Here is a 19096-nt window from a genome sequence, read left to right on the forward strand (position 1 = left end):
AAAACATGCTGCTTAGAGCTGTAGAGAAAACTTTTCACATTTTTACTTAATTCTTCTAGCTCTATGCACCAGCACATTTAATTATTCAACTTTTTAAAGAGTATGTTGGAGTACAGTAGATGTAGGTGATGGTATCTCTGATTAAACTGTCCGCTTTCTACTGTGACTGTATACACATTGCACAAATAAATATTCGCTTTTTTCCTGCTGACTATAGCATGTACTGATTTCCCAGTCAACTGTAACAGAATATGTGGCACATCTTGGGCACATTCCATCTCTACCTCATCCTTTCCTGGATTATAGCTCCCAGTGGTTGCGGCGATAAAACAGAAGTGGTATACCTAAGGTCATTAAAAACCAGTCCAAGTAGTCAGACACCAGAATCACTGCTCTTTTTTGCTAAATATTCCTCTGTACACATTTATGGTTATATTAAAGAACTTAATTTTTTGACTGTATCAACCTGTTACCTAATAAAAATTTTGGAAAATTGGATCCCTTATTTATTGTCATATCCCCTCATAGATGTTGATACTTTTAAGTTTTTAAGTGATGATTCTGCTGGTCCTCAAATCTTTGGTTTTTCTTCATTCTTTTGAACAGTTACTTATCTTAGTATTCAGTCATAGGGGTCATATATATGGGATTTTTTTCTGATCTTAAACTTTATTTAGTTCCTCGTCATACATTACTAAACTTTAAAATAGTATTATCTTCTGTTTGAGAGCTAGGTTAACCAAGAAAGGGATTTGAGTTCAAAGTGAAGCAAACTCTGTAGACAGGGAACTGACCAGCTGAAACTAACATAGAAATAATATGAAGTGAAACTGATAGCAGAATTGAAAGAAATTAATTTAAGAAACCTTACCAGTTTTCCTTTGTTTTAAAATATATTCACTCTGGGAATGTAAAGACTATTTGTAAATAAATTTATGAGTCGTGGTCATTTACCACATTTGCCATTGTGGTGGTAGTTAAAAAATATTTACCTCTTTTTATGTATGAAATTATACTAAGTAAATTCTATAATAAGTATAGACTTATAAAATATTATTTGAGATTCTTAAAAGGTAAAAGTATTTTGTAACTGGCATATAAATAAATTTTGAATTTGTATTTAAAAAATAGTTCATTTTCAAAGGTAGTACAAACCAGTGTTTCAAGTGTAGGTCTACATTCTGACTGTATCAGAACCCCCACTTGTGTAGCTTTCAAAGTTTACAGATTTTCAAAACTCATTTACGGATATTTAGAATTCATTGGGTCAGAAATAGATTCTTTAATCTGTGCGTTTACAAAGCTCCCAACCGTAGTCATCTTTGGGAATTACTGTTTTAAGCATTTCCTAGGTTATGTTGTTTATATGATTGTGTTCATTTAGCCATTTTTTTAAAAATATCTGTTAGATTGGATGTTTTTTATTGCAGATAACAGAAAACTACATTCTGGATATATTTATGGCTTAAATAATAAAGGGGATTTATTGGCTCAGGTACCTGAAAAATCCAGAAGTAGGATATATTTCAGGAAAAGTTTGATTTGGGTTCCAGCTTGTTGCATTAGGCATGATTCTGAAGGCTCTGCTCTTCTTGTCATTTTTTAAAAAGATTTATTCATTTTTAAAAATAAAAGTCAAAATGTAAAATAAATAAAGATGTATTCATTTTTGAGAGAGAATGCATGTGTGTGAGACTAGGCGGAGAGGCAGAGAGAGGGGGAGAGAATTCTCAAGGAGACTCCCTGCTGAGCCCAAAGCTGGATGCAGGGCTCAATCTCAGGACCCCGAGATCATGACCTGAGTCGAAATCAAGAGTCAGCCACTCAACTGACTGAGTCACCGAGGCGCCCTTCTGCTTCTCATCTTTTGTCCTGAGGAGGTTTTTCCTCATTGTGTTAAATGGCTAACAAATGAACCTTATAGGCATAAGGTTGTCATAATATCCAGAGTAAGAAGCTATAACCCATAATTTCCAGTAAAAGTTTTGAGAGTCACACTATTTGAATAAAACCCGAACCAGCCACAGTGCAAACAGATGTGATTATCCTGTTTGGCTTAAACCCTACCAATCAGGGCCTTACCTGTGGGGTTAAGAATGGGGATAATTCCTATCCTATAACCACTACATAATGAAGGAGAGAAAATAGATCTTGATGTAACAACCATAAAATCTACTCTAAAATACTGTAGAGATGAACTGTAACTCAGCCTAGTCTAAAATTATATTGTTTTAATGAAGTACTAATTTATGATTTAATATTTTTCAGTTTATGTTTCTAGTAAAATATGAAGAAAGTACTAATCTTAGAGCAACAGGTAGATTTTAAATGAAGAATCAGTAAGTAACCTGTGGGAGATAAATACCTCTTCACACGTGTAAATGAACTACAGTGCTTGCTTTCCAGTGGGGAGAGGGGCAGGCCTGTATTGTTTCCTTATTGATGACTTCTTCCAGTATTTTGCTATGAAAATTTTCAAGCATACTCAAGTTGAATTGTACAGTGAACATCCACCACCTCCATTAATTCCATTCTGGAATTAATATTTTTATGTATTTCTCTTATCTGTTGCTTTATTAGATACTTACCCATCCACCATTCCAGCTATCTTATTTTTTGATGCGTTTCAGAATAAGTTAAAGTTGTTATACTCTATCCCTAATCAATTAAACATGCATATCTTTAGGTTTTTGATGAACTTTTGACTAAGATACTCATACATGGAACTCTGTATCTTAAGGCTTTAATATGAATTAGATTATTATAGACATCATGATGGAAATTGCTAAAATAATTACTGAAAGATAAATCCAAGAGTGAAAGTGAATTTAGGCTTTTTATAAATATTACTTTATGTTCTCTTAATATAAAGTTTCTTTTATCGCAAGACAAAAAGTTACATATTTAAGGTCTGTTCAGTGAAATTACAGAATTACCAAACTTGTTGATGTGTTGGAGCTCTTTAAGTTTGTCACTTACCTAATTAGTTTTGCTTAGGAAACCACTTAACTGGCAATCTGCTGTTGTTATCAGCTAGACCAAAAGAAAACGTCCAAGAAAATCCAAGTTACTGGTAAATTTATTAGGATAGCTGACATTTTCCCACCTGCTTATCACAAAGAATCATGTGGACTTGCTTGAAAATAGAAAGCTATAAAAGTTTTTGCAAAAAAAAAAAAAATCTTTAACATTAGGTAATTGAATAACTGTCTCAGAAGTTATATGCCTGCTTTTTAGAATATAATAAGTTAACTGGATATTTCTTTGGCATTGTAAGTGTGTATTTAGTTACCTTTAAAGAGGACCCTAAAGAGCTTCGAATCAACATATTTAAATGAGAGCCCATTTGCAGAACATAAAAATCACAGATTCTTAGATAAAATGTTATTTATATACTTTAATTTATTAAATAGCATTTAGGACATCTCTCAGTTTACTCCAGTTTTTGAAATATCAGCTATATTCCCTTAAAGCAGACTGTTAAATCAGAATACCTTACGCAGAGCTTTCAGACTGGTGTGTCTTTCACACTGGTATGCTTGCTACTAACATGACAGCTGTGTGGGAATGGGGTCTCTGCTAGAGCACAAAGCTGCTTAATTACCCTTTCTTTGCCTTCAGTTTAGTCAGTGTACCTTACGAGTTGTTACTTGGGTATGTGGTGTTTGTGTGCGTCTACAGAAATAATGGCTTAATGGGCATCAGAGATTTTTTTTTGTAAACTTTTGACTTTCTGTATGTAAAAGCTTTCCAGAAGAAACCTAACATTAAACTTATGTACAGTTATATTTAAATCTAAAGGAACAATTATATGCAGTTGTGTTTAATCAAATATATAAAGTTTTTCTCTTTGAAATTCTGCCTTTTTTCTACAATGAATAGAAATTCAAGGAAAACCTGGTTTTTTTAGTCATAAAGTCTGTTAAGAGGGCTTCTTTGATTTTCACAAATATCTTTCAGGAGTCTTTTTTTTCCCCCAAGTTAAAACATTCCATTTCTTTATTGTAAAATTTCTCAATTGCTCTGTTTTATATTAAATACTCTAAAGAAATCAAGGCATAAAATTTTTGGCTAAACCTTCCTAAGACCCACCTTTGGAGGAAACAGATCTTTGGAGTCACTTAGTCACTTTTTGTAAAACAGATTTTTTTTTTTTTTTAAAGATTTTATTTATTTATGTGACAGAGAGACAGCCAGCGAGAGAGGGAACAGAGCAGGCGAGTGAGAGAGGAAGAAGCAGGCTCCCAGCAGAGGAGCCCGATGTGGGACTCGATCCCAGAACGCCGGGATCACGCCCTGAGCCGAAGGCAGACGCTTTAACGACTGCACTACCCAGGCGCCCAAGATTTAATGATTCCTATCATGCCAAACTTTTCTTTCATACAGGTTTCCCTATGATAAAGAATTGGTATTAATTATGGTAATTGGTCATTTGACAAACTTTCAAACCTGAAGTATTTTGCATTCTTGAACTTCTGTCTCACAACATTAGAGCTTACCTTGGACTTTGTAGTTTTATTCACCCTGAGAATTTTATTTTGTCCTGCCTGATATTCTTGCTTTGGGATATCCAAAATCCTCAAGAACTTCACCTTCACTGGGGACCAGATGTAAAGGTAACTTTTCTAAGTCTGATTCCAAACCACAAATATCTGGCCTTTCCATCTCATCCCCAAGGATTTCTTCCTAGTAGTCAGTTGCACTTTCCATTTAATCAACCATTTCAAGGCAATTTATATGGCACAATGCTAAAATTAGTCTCAAATTAAAAGCCCTCAAAGAAGACAGCTGAACATATACCCAAAGGAGTGATTCTCATCAAATTAAGTCCCCTTTGGAAATATATCTACCTACTCAGTTGTGGCTGCTGTTCCTCATGTCACATATGGGATTTGGAAAATACATTCTATAAAAATAATGGCTTCTTTTATGTCAGTGAATATTCGCTCTTTTTTTTCTCTCTCTCTCTCTTCTCCACGTTCTTCTTTTCTTCCTTCTTGACTTCCTCACTACTTATTCCCTTCTGCTTGACATATTCTTTACCTACTTTGAGATGTACAGGACTGAGATGGAATAAGTCTAGAACCAAGGGAAATCATGGAACAGGGTAGTCATGAAACAGACTGACTTTGGGTAGTGGATTTATTAGTCTTTATTATATTGTTCTTTTGTTCTTTTTCTGTGTTTCTGAAATATTTAAAAAGGAGAGTGATTAAAAATCAGATGCAGGCATAATTACATGTAAACACTATTTTACAACTATAAATGGTACTATGAGTCATTAGCTTAGGGCCATAAATGAAAGTATGCTGTAACATTTCTCTTCAATTCTTTTTGTATTGTGATTTCCATTTAAATAAGTGGGGGCTAAAATAAATATTCAAGCAAAGACATGAGATTTTTTAAACAAATCCAAAAAAGCTAATTTGCTTGGTCCTTTGCATAAATCCCCATATATATTCTTGCCTGCTCCAGTGTTTCTTATGTGTAGAATGCTATAATTTAGGGAGAAAAATGTATCAACTCTTTATGTAATTCTTAGGCAATTGTTAGTTCACTCAATTAGAAATAATAATAGTATCTATTACACAGAGTTGTGATGATTACATGTAAATGGCTCAGAACAGTTCCTAGCACATTGTTAGCCCCAGTCTCTATCAGGGTTGCACAAGAGAATTAAGTCTTACAGAAAATAATTTGAGTAACTGTCTTCTCACTTCTTCTGAGGATGGTACATAGTACCACTTTAGATGCATAGGAGGGAAGTTAATTCATTGCATACAATGATGCTTTCCAAGTTAAGGCTTAATTCCTCTGGGGAACATCAATTGAGAAGGTCTGGTAAGTGCTCAAGAGTGTTAGCTGTTACTACTTTGGTTGCAAGTAACAGAAACCCATATTTAAACTGGTTTAAATCATAAAGGGACTTTATTCGTTCACATAAATGAAAAAACAGATGGGGAAGGTTTCAGAGGTGATTAGGATTCTGAGTCACTCTGCTGTTTTGGTTCTACCTTTCTTGGTCAAATTAATATTTCTCCTTTTTTACTTTTTTTAATTGAGTATAATTGACACATAATGTTACATTCATTTTAGGTGTACAACTTAGTGATTTGACAAGTTTGTACAGTATGTGCACCGCAAATGTAGCTACCGTCTGTCCGTTACATTGCTATTACAGTAGCATTGACGGTATCATTTCCTTATGCTCTGCTTTTTATCCCTGTGACTTACTCATTCCCAGCTGGAAGCCCACTCCCCTTCACACATTTTGCCCAAACCCACACCCCCTGCCCCTCTAGCAACCGTCAGTTTGTTCTCTGTATTTATAGGTCTGATTGTGCTTTTTGTGTGTTTGTTCATTTTTTCCTTTTTTTTTTTTTAAGATTCCACTGACAAGTGAAATCATATGGTAACTGTCTTTCTCAATCTGACTTGTTTCATTTAGCATAATACCTTCTAGATCCATCCATGTTGTCTCAAATGACATGATCTTATCCTTTTTTATGGATATGTAATTTTCTATTGTATATATACCGCATCTTCCTTATCTGTTCATCTATTGAGGGACACTTAAGTTGCTTCCTTCCTGGCTATTGCAGATAATGCTGCAGTAAACATAGGGGTGCATTTATCCTTTTGAATTAGTGTTTTTGTTTTCTCTGGGTTAATACCCAATAGTGGAAATATTGGATTATATGGTTATAACGTTTTTAATTTGAGGAACCTCCATACTGTTTTCCACAGTGGCTGCACCAATTTACATTCCACCAACAGGTCATGAGGATTCGTTGTGCTTCACATCCTCACCAACACTTGTTATTTCTTGTCTTTTTGATTCTAGCCCTTCATTCTGACTGGGGTGAGGTGATATCTCATATGGTTTTGATTTGCATTTTCCTGATGATGAGTGATGTTGATCATCTCTTCACATGTCTGTTGGCCATCTGTACGTCTTCCTTGCAAAAATGTCTACTCAAGTCCTCTCCCCATTTTTTAATTGGATTGTTTGGTTTTTTGGATATTAACTCCTTATTGGATATATCATTTGCAAATATCTTCTCCCATTCAGAGGTTGCTTTTTGGTTTTGTCTTGTTGCTTATTTGTTTTGTTGATGATTTCCTTTGCTGTGCAGGAAGCTCTTTATTTTGGTGTATTTCCAGTAGTTTATTTTTGCTTTTGTTTCCCTTTCCTTATGAGACACATGTAGAAAAAATGTTGCCATAGCCAATGTCAGAGAAATTACTGTCTGTGCTCTTCTAGGATGTTTATGGTTTCAGGTGTCCCATTTAGGTCTTCAGTTCATTTTGAGGGGTTTTTTGTGTATGGTGTAAGTTTCATTCTTTTGCTTGTAGCTATACAGTTTTCCCAGCACCATTTATTGAAGAGACTTTCTTTTCCCCATTGTATGTCCTTGCTTCCTTTGTCATAGATTGACTACATAATCATGGGTTTATTCTGGGGTTCCATTGATCTGTGTGTCTATTTTTTATTTTGTTTTGTTTTGTTTTAGTATTACTGTCTTTTTTAATTTTTATTTATTTTTTCTTATCACCATACAGTACATCATTAGCTTTTGATGTAGTGTTCCATAATTCATTGCGTGTAATTCCCAGTGCTCCATGCAATACGTGCCCTCCCTGATACCCATCACCGGGCTTTTATTTTTTTATTTTTTTGCTGTACCATACTGTCTTGATCACTACAGCTTTGTAGTGTATCTTGAAAATCTGGTATTGTGATACCTCCTGCTTTGTTCTTCTTTCTCAGGATTGCTTTGGCTCGAACCAATATTTCTTACTAAATTCTCAAAAAAAAATATTTTTTTTCTTAAATACAGGCTTATAGCTAAAAATCATAAAGTGTCTGTTGAATATGTTTAAGAATCCTAGCACATTTGGGGCGCCTAGGTGGCTCAGTCGTTAAGCATCTGCCTTCGGCTCAGGACGTGATATCAGGGTCCTAAGACTGAGCCCCGCATCAGGCTCCCTGCTCCGCTGGGAGCCTGCTTCTTCCTCTCCCACTCCCCCTGCTTGTATTCCCTCTCTCGCTGGCTGTCTCTCTCTCTGTCAAATAAATAAATAAAATCTTTAAAAAAAAAAGAGTCCTAGCACATTTGGAATATAATTGTTAAATTAGACAGTTGGTTTTTTGATATAAATATATAAGGTTTTATTTTTAAGTGATCTCCACACCCAGCGTGCATCTTGAACTCATAATTCCAAGATCAAGAGCCGCATGCTCCACTGACTGAGCCAGCCAGGTGCCCGTAAATTAGACAGTTCTTTGCTTAGGTGATTGTACGTGATATTCATGTGTTCAAATATATAAGAAATGTTTTAAAACCTGTAGGAACTATAGTTGTTCTTTTATATCTACATGATTATTAGTTAAACTGCTTCAGCAGGCCATATTCTAATAAAAGATTTTTAAGGCAGGTTGCCAAAAAGAGAAGAACAGAAAAACAGAGTGGGCTTATAGGAATAATTCGATAGGATTTGAAGAACAGAGTAAGGGTATATAAGAACGCAATCAAGGTGGGAAGGACGGTTAGTGCAGAAGAGCAGTTCTGTTGGATCGGTACCCTGACTTCATAGGGGAGCCACCCATTCTGTTACTGGAACAGTTCTAGTTAGTTCTTTCTGCCAAGGATGTTAGAAGGTGTGTAGAAAGCAAGAGCATGTGCTTGGCTGCAGATGACCAAACCAGATGATATCCAGGGTCCCTTCTTACTGTGAGTGGAAAGATAGCAGTAGAGATCTCCACATGGGAAAGTGCTCTGCAGTACAACCCATTACTCTCGAGGTAATTTTACAGGACCCCTACAGCACGTTTTAAAACCTACTTTGTAAAAACCTATAAATACTCAGATAGCACTAAGATAACTTTCACAGAAACTTCAAAACTCAAATTGAAATGTATATCTTTCTGCTCTGTATGTACTGATATTAAATGATCTTTAAGTTGGATTTTTTTTAAAGGTTTTATTTATTTATTTGAGAGAGAGAGAGCGCAGGAGCAGGGGAACAGCAGGCAGAGGGAGAGGGAGAAGCAGACTCCCCACAGAGCAGGGAGCCTCACAAGGGGCATGTTGGGTTTTTAAGAGTAATAACAAGTATAGGAAAGTGTACATAGTGTCTGTAGTATAAGTAAAAAATGTGTGTGTGTGCAATTGTGTTTGATTATATATGTACAAAATCATGAGAAGATTACACTAAAAAATTATCAACAGTGGTTGTCTTCATGGAAGGAAAGTGAGGGGTCGGTGACTATTAAAAGTAAACTGGTACTTTTCTGGTATCAGGAGTTACTCAGAGCTTCAGTAGCTTCAGTAGCTGTCTCTGGATCAGAGCTGCTTAACATTTTAAGCATCAACACATGGCTTTTAGAAATAATCTGGAGATGTCAAAAACAATTCAGTTTCATCCTCTAATAAGCCCTATGTCTTTTATTATTATTTATTATTATTATTGTTATTATTATTATTATTATTTGAGAGAGGTGGGGGGAGAGAGAGAGCATGAGCAGGGGGAAGAGGCAGAGGGAGAGAGAGAAGCAGACTCCCCACTGAGCAGGGAGCCTGATGTGGGACTCAATCCCAGGACCCTGAGATCATGACCTGAGCCGAAGGCAGACATTAAACCCACTGAGCCACCCAGGCACCCAGCCCTATGTCTTAAAAGACACATTTGTTTTCAGATAGTAAAGAAAAAGGCAGCTTCTCCCCTTCCAATCTATATCCCTGGAAAGTGGTCACATTATGGTTCTGGATCTAGCTGTTATATTGGAGCACCTTTTAATCAGCTGTATCTAGGACTCCCAATATACATTCCTAAGTTAATTAAACAGAAGAGATTCAGAACTGTTCCTCCCCTTTTAAGAGTGGTTTGCAGAACCTTTTCTTTTTTCTCTTCTTTGTTCGCCAAGCAAAAGCTGATTCCCAATGTAGCTATGAGAGGCTCACTACCTTATCACTAAGCATTGAATCTCTTATGGTATGGATAGAAAATCATTTGTGCTCAAAGTAACTAGGACAATGCCTTTGAATTTCTAGGGTAATTTTTTCACTATAGACCCATTCAATTGTTGGTTTCTAAGAGTCTCTCCAAGGTACATTTTGTAAGTTGTATGTGTGGTAAACAACTTCCACTAAGTGTCATTTAGAAATATTCAGTATAGTTTACTATAAATTGCTTTCCAGAGATAGTTTGAGAACAGATTAGTTCAGAATTTAGCTAAAGGGTATGCCTTTATGCTGTCCTATATCTTCAAATATTTGAGTATATGCTGTGAAAGTTGTCTCTTGTTTTTGGTTTGTTCTGTTGTCACAAAACAGAAAGAAGAAGGAAAGCTCCAAGGACAGCTTAACAAGTCTGATTCTAACCAGTATATTAGGGAACTGAAAGATCAGATAGCAGAGCTGAATCATGAGGTAAGTGATAAATTTTGATCTTCACATATTTCTTTCTTCCTTCCTCTGTATTGTAACAACACTGTATTACTGGTTTATTACTGGTTATGACTGACTCTTTCATGATAAATATTTTCTGTGAATCCCTGACTATGATTAAATAATATTTTAGAAAATTGTCTTTTTAGTAAGAATTGTTCTGTTCCAATATTGAGAATTAATTTTCCTCAAACCTTTTTATCATGATCTAAAATGATCAATTAATATTTGCATGGCAAATATTTTTTTATTGTGATCTAAAAATCTTTGATAATTTGTCTAGGTGTTATAAGTTACATCAGTTAAACAAAGGTTTTCTTTATACTTTTAAAATAGATTTGTGTTATTTACCGTTGTGGATAGAGGGAAGTCTTTTTACTCTTGTCTTCTTATTCCCTTCATGGTGGTATTACTGAGATTGCAAAAAAGGATACTTGCCTAATATCAGTTAACAGATTTCTTAGTATCTAAACACTTTTTAAACTGGCACTGTCTTGAATCTGTGAGATTCGACTCATGAAATTTTCAAATGCTATTAGTAAGTACTCTAGTAAGTAATTTAAATTAATGTGTTTGATTAGGGAGATGCTTCTTATTAATGTGGCTCTAGGTCAATTTCCTTGTCCTTTATTATTTTCTAATGATAAGTACTTATCTAAACATGAATACAAAAGCGTGTTTCTTATCTTGAATTATTTGTACAATAAGGTTTATTCACAGTGATAAGATTTAAGTGGGTAACGTAACCTCTTTTGTTAAGAAAGAAACTCATTTTGACCACTAAATTAATTTAAACCTCAAAGGGAAAAGTTTGGACATTACTCTTTCCTGGTATTACATCCTTCAGTTAAAGTCTGAGTGTTTTGGGTAATACCTCCCGGAGGTGGTCAATCTAAGTAAATTCTGAATGGAGAAACAAAACATTAACAAAAATGATAAATCTTAAATGTGGTTTTATTTAACTTTCCTGAAATTTTGGGGGTCATTCCTGTGATTTTCAACCACGATAGCATTTAAGGGATTCAGGATTATGTGTAATCTTTACTTAGTTGTGTACAGTTTTTATAATCTGTTCTGACCTAATAGCCATGTGTGAAAGAACAAGTTACAAATAAGATGTTCTAGAAATTCTTATTGTTTTGAGAACCCTAGGAGTTATTCCTTGTATTCAAAAGCTTTTCTCAAAGGAAATTTTGACTAAAATAAAGCCATCTCCCCTTTATAATTTTGACTTAGAGTGATTAGGAAGCTTAGAGTTGCTGAATTAACAAAATTGTGTAGGGATTGACTTTATTTCCACGACTAGGCTAAAATAAAAATCAGCCAACATTAATTTTACTGTCAGATTTACTTAACAAAAAATAATGATAATCTCCTCATCAGGACTGCCAGAAAACAGTTCATGAGAGGTCTCATGTTAATGTCACTTTTTTATGTGTGCCCTGTGAAGGTAATCTTTTGTCTTGCACAAACATGGAAAGAAAATTAATTAATAGAGTAGAATTTTCTACCGTTAAAATAAAGAGCTAGGTTTTGTAAATTAAAAACTAGAACAGTTTGTGATGAGATGCTAACTGTGTTATTCGAAGTACACAGGCCCTGGGCTTAAGCAGGCCCCAGTGAGAGAATGTGTAGAGAAGAGGGTGAGTACCGTGCAGCTGGGGACCACACAAGAGTGCAGAGGTGAGAGTGAGCCAGCATGGGTGTGGATTTAGAGGCCAGACTCAATTAACAATTAATGTGATTAAGTTGTGGGAAGGAAGGGCAGATTGAATAGAACCAGTTTATGGTGAATCTTCAAAGCTAGAAGAGATTAAATTTACTAGATAAAGTGAAACCATTATAGGTCTTCAGTTAGAGGTTCCTTTTCATTATGTTTTCGGAGCAGATTTTAATACGTTCACCCGTTTCAAAGGTTTACAACTAAAGAAAGGTTAAGTGAAAACAAGTGAAATTTTAAACCCAGGTAATAGTTGTAAGTACACTTACTATGCACATTGCTGTTGGTTGGCCCAGCTTCTTAAGAGGATTATGGAAGGTATCACTTTTTTATTCTGGTGATTTTTCATTCTTGTGCTATAGCACTTCACAATGGGGAAAAAAGCCCATAACCAAAGTCAGTCTGATCTCTCCAACTTAACATTTGCCTTGTGTGCTAGAAATGGCCAGAATCTTTAGCTTTCAATATAAAAATTTCAAATATTAATGTTATATTTGAACATGTGACTGTTAGGATTCACTCTAGCAGCTGATTTTTATACTTCTCAAAATGTTGAAGGAAATGTTGAGAGAAACTTTGCTGATCTATAAAATAACAATAGTAGTTACTATTGAGTACCCTCCATTGGTCAGGCATTGTGTCAGATACTTCATATGTATTATTCCTAGCCCTCATAATAATCCCACATGATGGTAGTATTCTCAGTTGAATAAATATGAAAACAGATTCACAATAATTAAGTAACTTGCTGGGGTTATACAAGTAGTAAATGATTGAGCCAGGATTGAATCAAGTTTGGCCTGTCGTTTTCTGTGCTGTTTATAGACATTAGATTAGAAAATATGTCATCAATGTTTAAAAATCTAAAGAATGGCAATTAATGACAATATTTTAACTGTGTTGTTCCTCCCTGAAACGTTAATTTGCATACATCCAGTAAGTGAATTCTGCAGTTGACCTCGCCACAGGAGCTCCGTCTCTTTCCCTGTTAGCATTGCAAGTGGAGATTTATCTTCACTTCCTGCAGTTTACGGTGATCCATCCAAGTGCCTTCTCTGACTCCCAACCCCTGCAGTTCCTACCATCACCACCTAACTATGCTCTTAATTTTACCTACTTCACATAGGAATGTTTTAACTTGGAGCCTCTTACACCCTGCCAAGACCCTCATAGAAGCCACTGCGGAAACCCTTGCTGCTCCAGATCTGTCAAGAGCCTTGGTTAAATCCCACCCATCTGTACATCTTGTCTTCATGGCATACGTAGAAAAGAACCTGGATCCCAGTTCAAGTCTTTCCTTATTCCATCTTCCCCACTTCATACCTTCCCATCCATCTATAATCATACCACCTACTAGGCACTGTGTTTAGAACTAAAGATAAAGATTGAAACACAACTCATATCCCTCAAGGGGCTCACAGCCTAATAACAGAGACCAGTGTTACAAATAAACGAATTGTAATACATAATGAAAAATATTGCATTATAGTAGTTACCATTCATTTAATAGTCACTCTGTGCCAGACACCGTCCTAAATGTTATACTTACATTATTTCTTTTAATCTTCACAACACTCCTATGAAGTAGGTAGCATCATTATTATTCATGTTTTACATGTAATGAAACTGAGGTTCTGGGGTATTAAATAACTCCCCATGGTCATACCGTAGTTAGTGATAGAAGTAGGATGTTAGTTCAGACTACAGGACTCCAAGCCCATTCATGCACTTAACTACTGTATGCTATGCCTCCTTTGAAACATATAGGAATAAAATGGTAACAGCATCTGGATTGGATTTTGAAAAATGAAAAGAAATTTGTCACGCAGATTGGACATCAGGAACATATAAGTCAGATACATAAACCAGAATTGTAGGTTCTAGGAATGAATAGCCATGTACTTTTGCAACATAGGTCTGTCTTCTTACAGCTACTGAGCACTGAAGACAAAGAATATTTTCTGAATGCCAGGAAAGGGAGCTAGAAAAAGGTAGAAAGTTATTCTTATTTAGAAGCTAAAAGAAATATACTCAAGACTCATGTAGGTATAGACATACTGAGAAGTATAATCTTATGGTTCAGCCAAATTACCACTTGACTAGGCTTCTCTGGGCCCTTTGGAGCCTTGCTGCCATTTACTGTATTATTTTTTTAGGAAAATGCATACTAAACAGCTGATTTGAAAATGTTTTTAGATATAGATTATGTTTTCACTTGTTCTTGATGGTGATATGTTCTGGTGGATGTTGTAGGAATAGGTAAATTTATTCCAGTCTAAAGATAATTCATTTGTGCTAAAATTAAATATTTTTTATTAAACAGCTTTGCTGAATTTTTATAATGTCATAGTAGTTTTAATGTGCTTTATGTCCTTAAAAATCTCACAAAAGTAATTCTAGTTATGTTTGCTTAGTAAGTTTTCTATGTAGAGCAAGTTTTCCCTTTTTTCATTAAGGTTTCTAGTGGTAGTTGCTAAACTGGGTGTAGATACTTTGGATGATTATTTTAATCTTCACAATTATCCTGTGAAAATTATTATTCTCATTTTATAGTCTCAGAGAGGCTAAATAACATATCCACAGTCACATAATCAGTAAGCAGCAGAAGCTTGAAGCAGGACTTTCATTTGACTGTGATGTATTAAACTTAGAATGAAGTAAAACCAAAACAAACTATATCTTTGTGAAAAGAAAGAGGGAAAAAAACCTTAAGAGCATTTTGGTTCATTAATAAATACCCTGCCTTGTTCTAGATATAATGAAGCAAGTTGTAAATGATGCAGAATAGCCAACTACAATTTTGTGAGACAAAGGAGAGAAAACTATAGGAATGTAGTATGGAGCCATGAATAAGACCCATACAAAAATGCATACCACAGGAGTATCTATATATTTCTTGTAAGTGGACCTCAAACTTGGCTCTAAGGTTTTCAGCAGTTAACACAAAAAAAGGGAAACCTGGTCACTTTCAACATGTCAGAGTGAATGTATAATGAAGACAGACCAATCGGTTAGGAGAGCCACAACTATTTCTGATGGTGAGACGAAACAGCAGTTTCTTCATTGCTTATTTGTGAACAAAACCTTCTAGTATGATCACCTATTATAGACCAGCTATTATCCTTAACATTTTATAGTAGAATGGGTTCATAATCATAAAAATTGAAAGAGATTAAAGAACAAACTCTTTAAAGACTTTTGATAGAAGTACAACATGGGAGTACCCAGGTGACAAGTTTAAAGCTCAGTAAATTATCACAAAGTGATCACAGCCATTAACTAACACCCACGTCCAAGAAATAGACTCAAAGCCACATTCATACTCTCTCGCAACCACTACTCCCTCCTCTTCAAAGATAACCATGATCTCAACTTTAATACAATAGTTTAAGTTTTTGAATTTTATGTAAGTGGCTGTTTATAATATATATTCTTTTGTGTCTTGCTTCTCTTGCTTAAAATTGTGAAATTTAACCATGTTATTTTAAAATGTAGCTATAGATTATTCATTCTCATCACTGCATACTTTTTCCTTTGTATAAATATACTATAATTTATTTCTCTTTTTGTTGGTGAACATTTGAATTATTTCCAGTTTAGTCTGTTAAGAACATTGCTGCAAGTGGTTAGGCCATTTTACACTCCATGAGCGGTGAAGACATTCTTATTCTACATCCTCATCAACATGTAGGATTGTCTGTCTTTATCTAATTTTAGTCATTCTTTGGCTGTGAAGAGGTTTCTCATTATGGTTTTAATGTGTACGTGAGTAACTTTTCCCCCAGCATATAGAACAATGTTGCCATGTAATAGACACTCCGTGGAGAAAAAAAAAAAATTGAATAAATAAATGATTTCAAAAGGCTTTGCTAATAAGGTAATATAAAAGCTGCGATAGGAATGCTAAGAAGCTTCCTGATGTGCAAAAATCAGTGGAAAGAACATTCTGGGCAGAAGAAACAACTAGCACAAAGACCTTGGGGGAAATGTAGTGGACTTTGTGAGAATCATACTAATGTGGCTGGGGTATAATGCAGGGTGGGGAAAAAATAGCATGAGATAAGATTAAAGAGGTAGTTGAGGTCAAATCCTATATAGCGCTTTATAAGCTAGGATAAATAGATGTGTTTTATTCTTGGTTCAGTGGGAAGGCTTTGGATGGTTTTAAGCAAGGAGTGATGTGATCTGATTTGCCCTGCCTGCTATTTGGTGAATTGACTGTAGGAGAGCAAGAATAGAAACAGGGAAATGGAGGCTGTTAAAATAGTCTAGGTAACAAAGGGTTTAGAAGGATGGGAGAAGTGAAATGTATTAAAGATATGTTTTAGTGGTTGAGAACTTGCTGATGGATTGTATGAGGGACGTAAGATAAAATAGTCAGTGACTCCGGAGATTCTTGGCTTGACATCTGAGTGATTGGTTGGTGCCATTTACTGAGGTTGGGAAGGGTAGAATACCAGGTGCTCTATTTTGTTTACATTAAAATTGAGATTCCTATTAAATATTAAAATGAAAATATGAGGTGGGCAGTGGATATGTGTGAGGTTCTAAAAAGATGTTGGGGCTAAAAATAGGTATAGTAGTTATTGGCATATAAATGTTATTCATAGGTTAAGGGAAGGGGTTCTACGAATAAGTTTGTGACACTCCTGACCTATAAGATCAAGAGAGCCAATAAAGGAGATCGAAACTACCAGTGAGATGCGAGGGAAACTGGCAACTGTTGATACAGGAGCCCCCGAAAGGAGACTTTCAAGAAGGGAGCATTTCAACATAGTTATTTTAATTAGATTATAAACTCCCCTGGTCCTCTTGAAGAATGAATGTATTAAGAAAGATATCTTTAGCATTTTTTTTTTTTACCATATATCAGAGAATGATGGATGATTTATGAAAGAACTTGACAGGAGGAATTGTCAGTCACTGAACAATTACTGAGACCCCCTTCCTGAAGAACTTAAAGAAATGTAAGCTATTTCAGGACAAAGCTGGCCAAAAAACAAAACAACATAAAACACTATTATAGGATGCTATAAATACTACACAACCCAGGTAAATGAAGCCAACTTTCATTTTAAGGATAGCCTTTGTGCTCGTTCCCAGTACCCAGAAGGTCTTCTGTCATCCTGTCTTCTTTGTTGAGGAGACAGTTTTTTAAGCTATCATATGTTACAAGAATCTTCTTTTATTTCTACCAGCCAAGTACAAAATTAGGAGTTTGAGTAAATAAAAGGAAATCTAAAGAAAGCCCATTCCAAAGTTTGCCTTAGAAAGTGTTCAGACGTTGAGTGTTCTTTTTTAAATTCTGATAACTGTTTATGTATGCTTGAGCTATAGATTTAGTAAAATATCTACCAAGAAGTATTTTGAGTGTCCTGACCATTATTAATATGTTTAATATGTATACTCACTTGTTATTAAACTAGAATTTTTGAAATGAGGAGCTTTTAGGATCAAGTGACAGACTACCCATTTGTAACTGTGGATCTTTTTTTCCTTGCTCTACATTCCCAGTTTAAAAGTAGTTAATAAAATCACTTGAATTTGAATTTAGTTTATTTTATTTTTTAAAAAAGATTTTATTTATTTATTTGAGAGAGAGAGAGATAGCAAGAGAGAGCACGAGCGGGGAGGAGAGGGAGAACCGGGTGCCCACTGAGCCACCCGGGTGCCCCGAGCGTGAATTTTTTTAAAGAAACTTAAAGACTCTGGGGCGGCTAGGTGGCTCAGTCGGTTAAGCGTCTGCCTTCAGGCTCAGGTCATGATCCCAGGGTCCTGGGATGGAGCCCCTCTTGGGGCTCCCTGCTCAGTGGAGAGCCTGCTTCTCTCTCTCCCTCTGCTGCTCCCCCTGCTTTGTGCTTGCGCGTGCGCGCTCGCGCGCGCGCGCGCTCTCTCTCTCTCTGTCAAATAAATAAATAAATAAATAAATAAATAAATAAATCTTAAAAAAGAAAAAAGAAAAAGACTCATTCAACATTGATCTTCATCTAGGTATTAAAATCAGAATATTAAAGGTAGAAAAGAACTTGGTAATTTGGCTATAATTATTGGAAGTTATTTTTTCTCTTTATTTCAGTCTAAGTAATATTTTTGTTTTTTAACTGTATGCTTATTCTGTATTGACTGTTTCTACCAGTCTTTATTCCCTTTTATTTTATTTTTTTAAAGATTTTATTTATTTGAGAGAGAGAGAATGAGAGCGAGAGAGAGCACGAGAAGGGGGAGGGTCAAAGGGAGAAGCAGACTCCCTGCTGAGCAGGGAGCCTTATGCAGGACTCGATCCTGGGACTCCAGTATCATGACCTGAGCCAAAGGCAGACACTTAATTGACTGAACCACTCTGGCACCCACTTTATTTCCTTTTAAATCTTTCAAAACCCCAAGTATATTACCTAGTATACAGAGGATAACCTAAAATAGAATTGACATTTTTACAAACTGCATTGATAGCAACAGTGTATTGGTGGGGGCAGAAATAAGGAACAAATACAGTGTTTTCTTTTGTATTGATGTCTGTTGATAATTGAATCTTAATTTTAGGATTATTGTTTTAAAAAATTTCAATACATGGAGTTATAAGCTTTCATGCATATTGTTACAGTAAAAAGTGCCCGGTTCCCCAGCATGGCTGCTTCTTAATAAAAGAATGTATTCCCTTAAATTTGTTTTTTTTTGTCTAGTTAAAGCAATGTGAAGTATCATGCGGGAGTTCACACAAGCCTAACTACAGGAAAATTGTTTTTCTGCTGCCAAAAGGTCTTATGTAGATAATGAGAGATCATATTTGTACTCCTATGAAAATTGCTTTAAGGCTCTTCAAATTAAATGTTTAGCTCTGGGTGCCTGGGTGGCTCAGTCATTTAAGTGTCTGCCTTTGGCTGAGGTCATGATCCCAGGGTCCTGGGATCGAGCCTCACATCGGGCT

At 35.5% G+C, this 19096-nt stretch overlaps 1 protein-coding gene across 7 annotated transcripts in view; it reads left to right on the plus strand.

Moving 5' to 3' along the window:
- EVI5 (ecotropic viral integration site 5) overlaps positions 1 to 19096 on the plus strand; it is a 191567-nt gene that overhangs the window by 151329 nt on the left and 21142 nt on the right. For 6 of the 7 annotated variants that reach the window (XM_026497609.4, XM_057310462.1, XM_026497612.3 and 3 more), the window contains one exon: positions 10338 to 10433. The exons of the other annotated variant lie outside the window; for it this stretch is intronic. In XM_026497609.4, coding sequence (XP_026353394.1) covers positions 10338 to 10433 — 96 coding nt within the window. The remainder of the gene's footprint in view (positions 1 to 10337; positions 10434 to 19096) is intronic. 7 annotated transcript variants of the gene reach the window in all.

The sequence above is a fragment of the Ursus arctos genome, unplaced genomic scaffold (genome assembly GCF_023065955.2).
Source record: "Ursus arctos isolate Adak ecotype North America unplaced genomic scaffold, UrsArc2.0 scaffold_12, whole genome shotgun sequence".
In the NCBI taxonomy this organism is placed as follows: Eukaryota; Metazoa; Chordata; class Mammalia; order Carnivora; family Ursidae; genus Ursus; species Ursus arctos.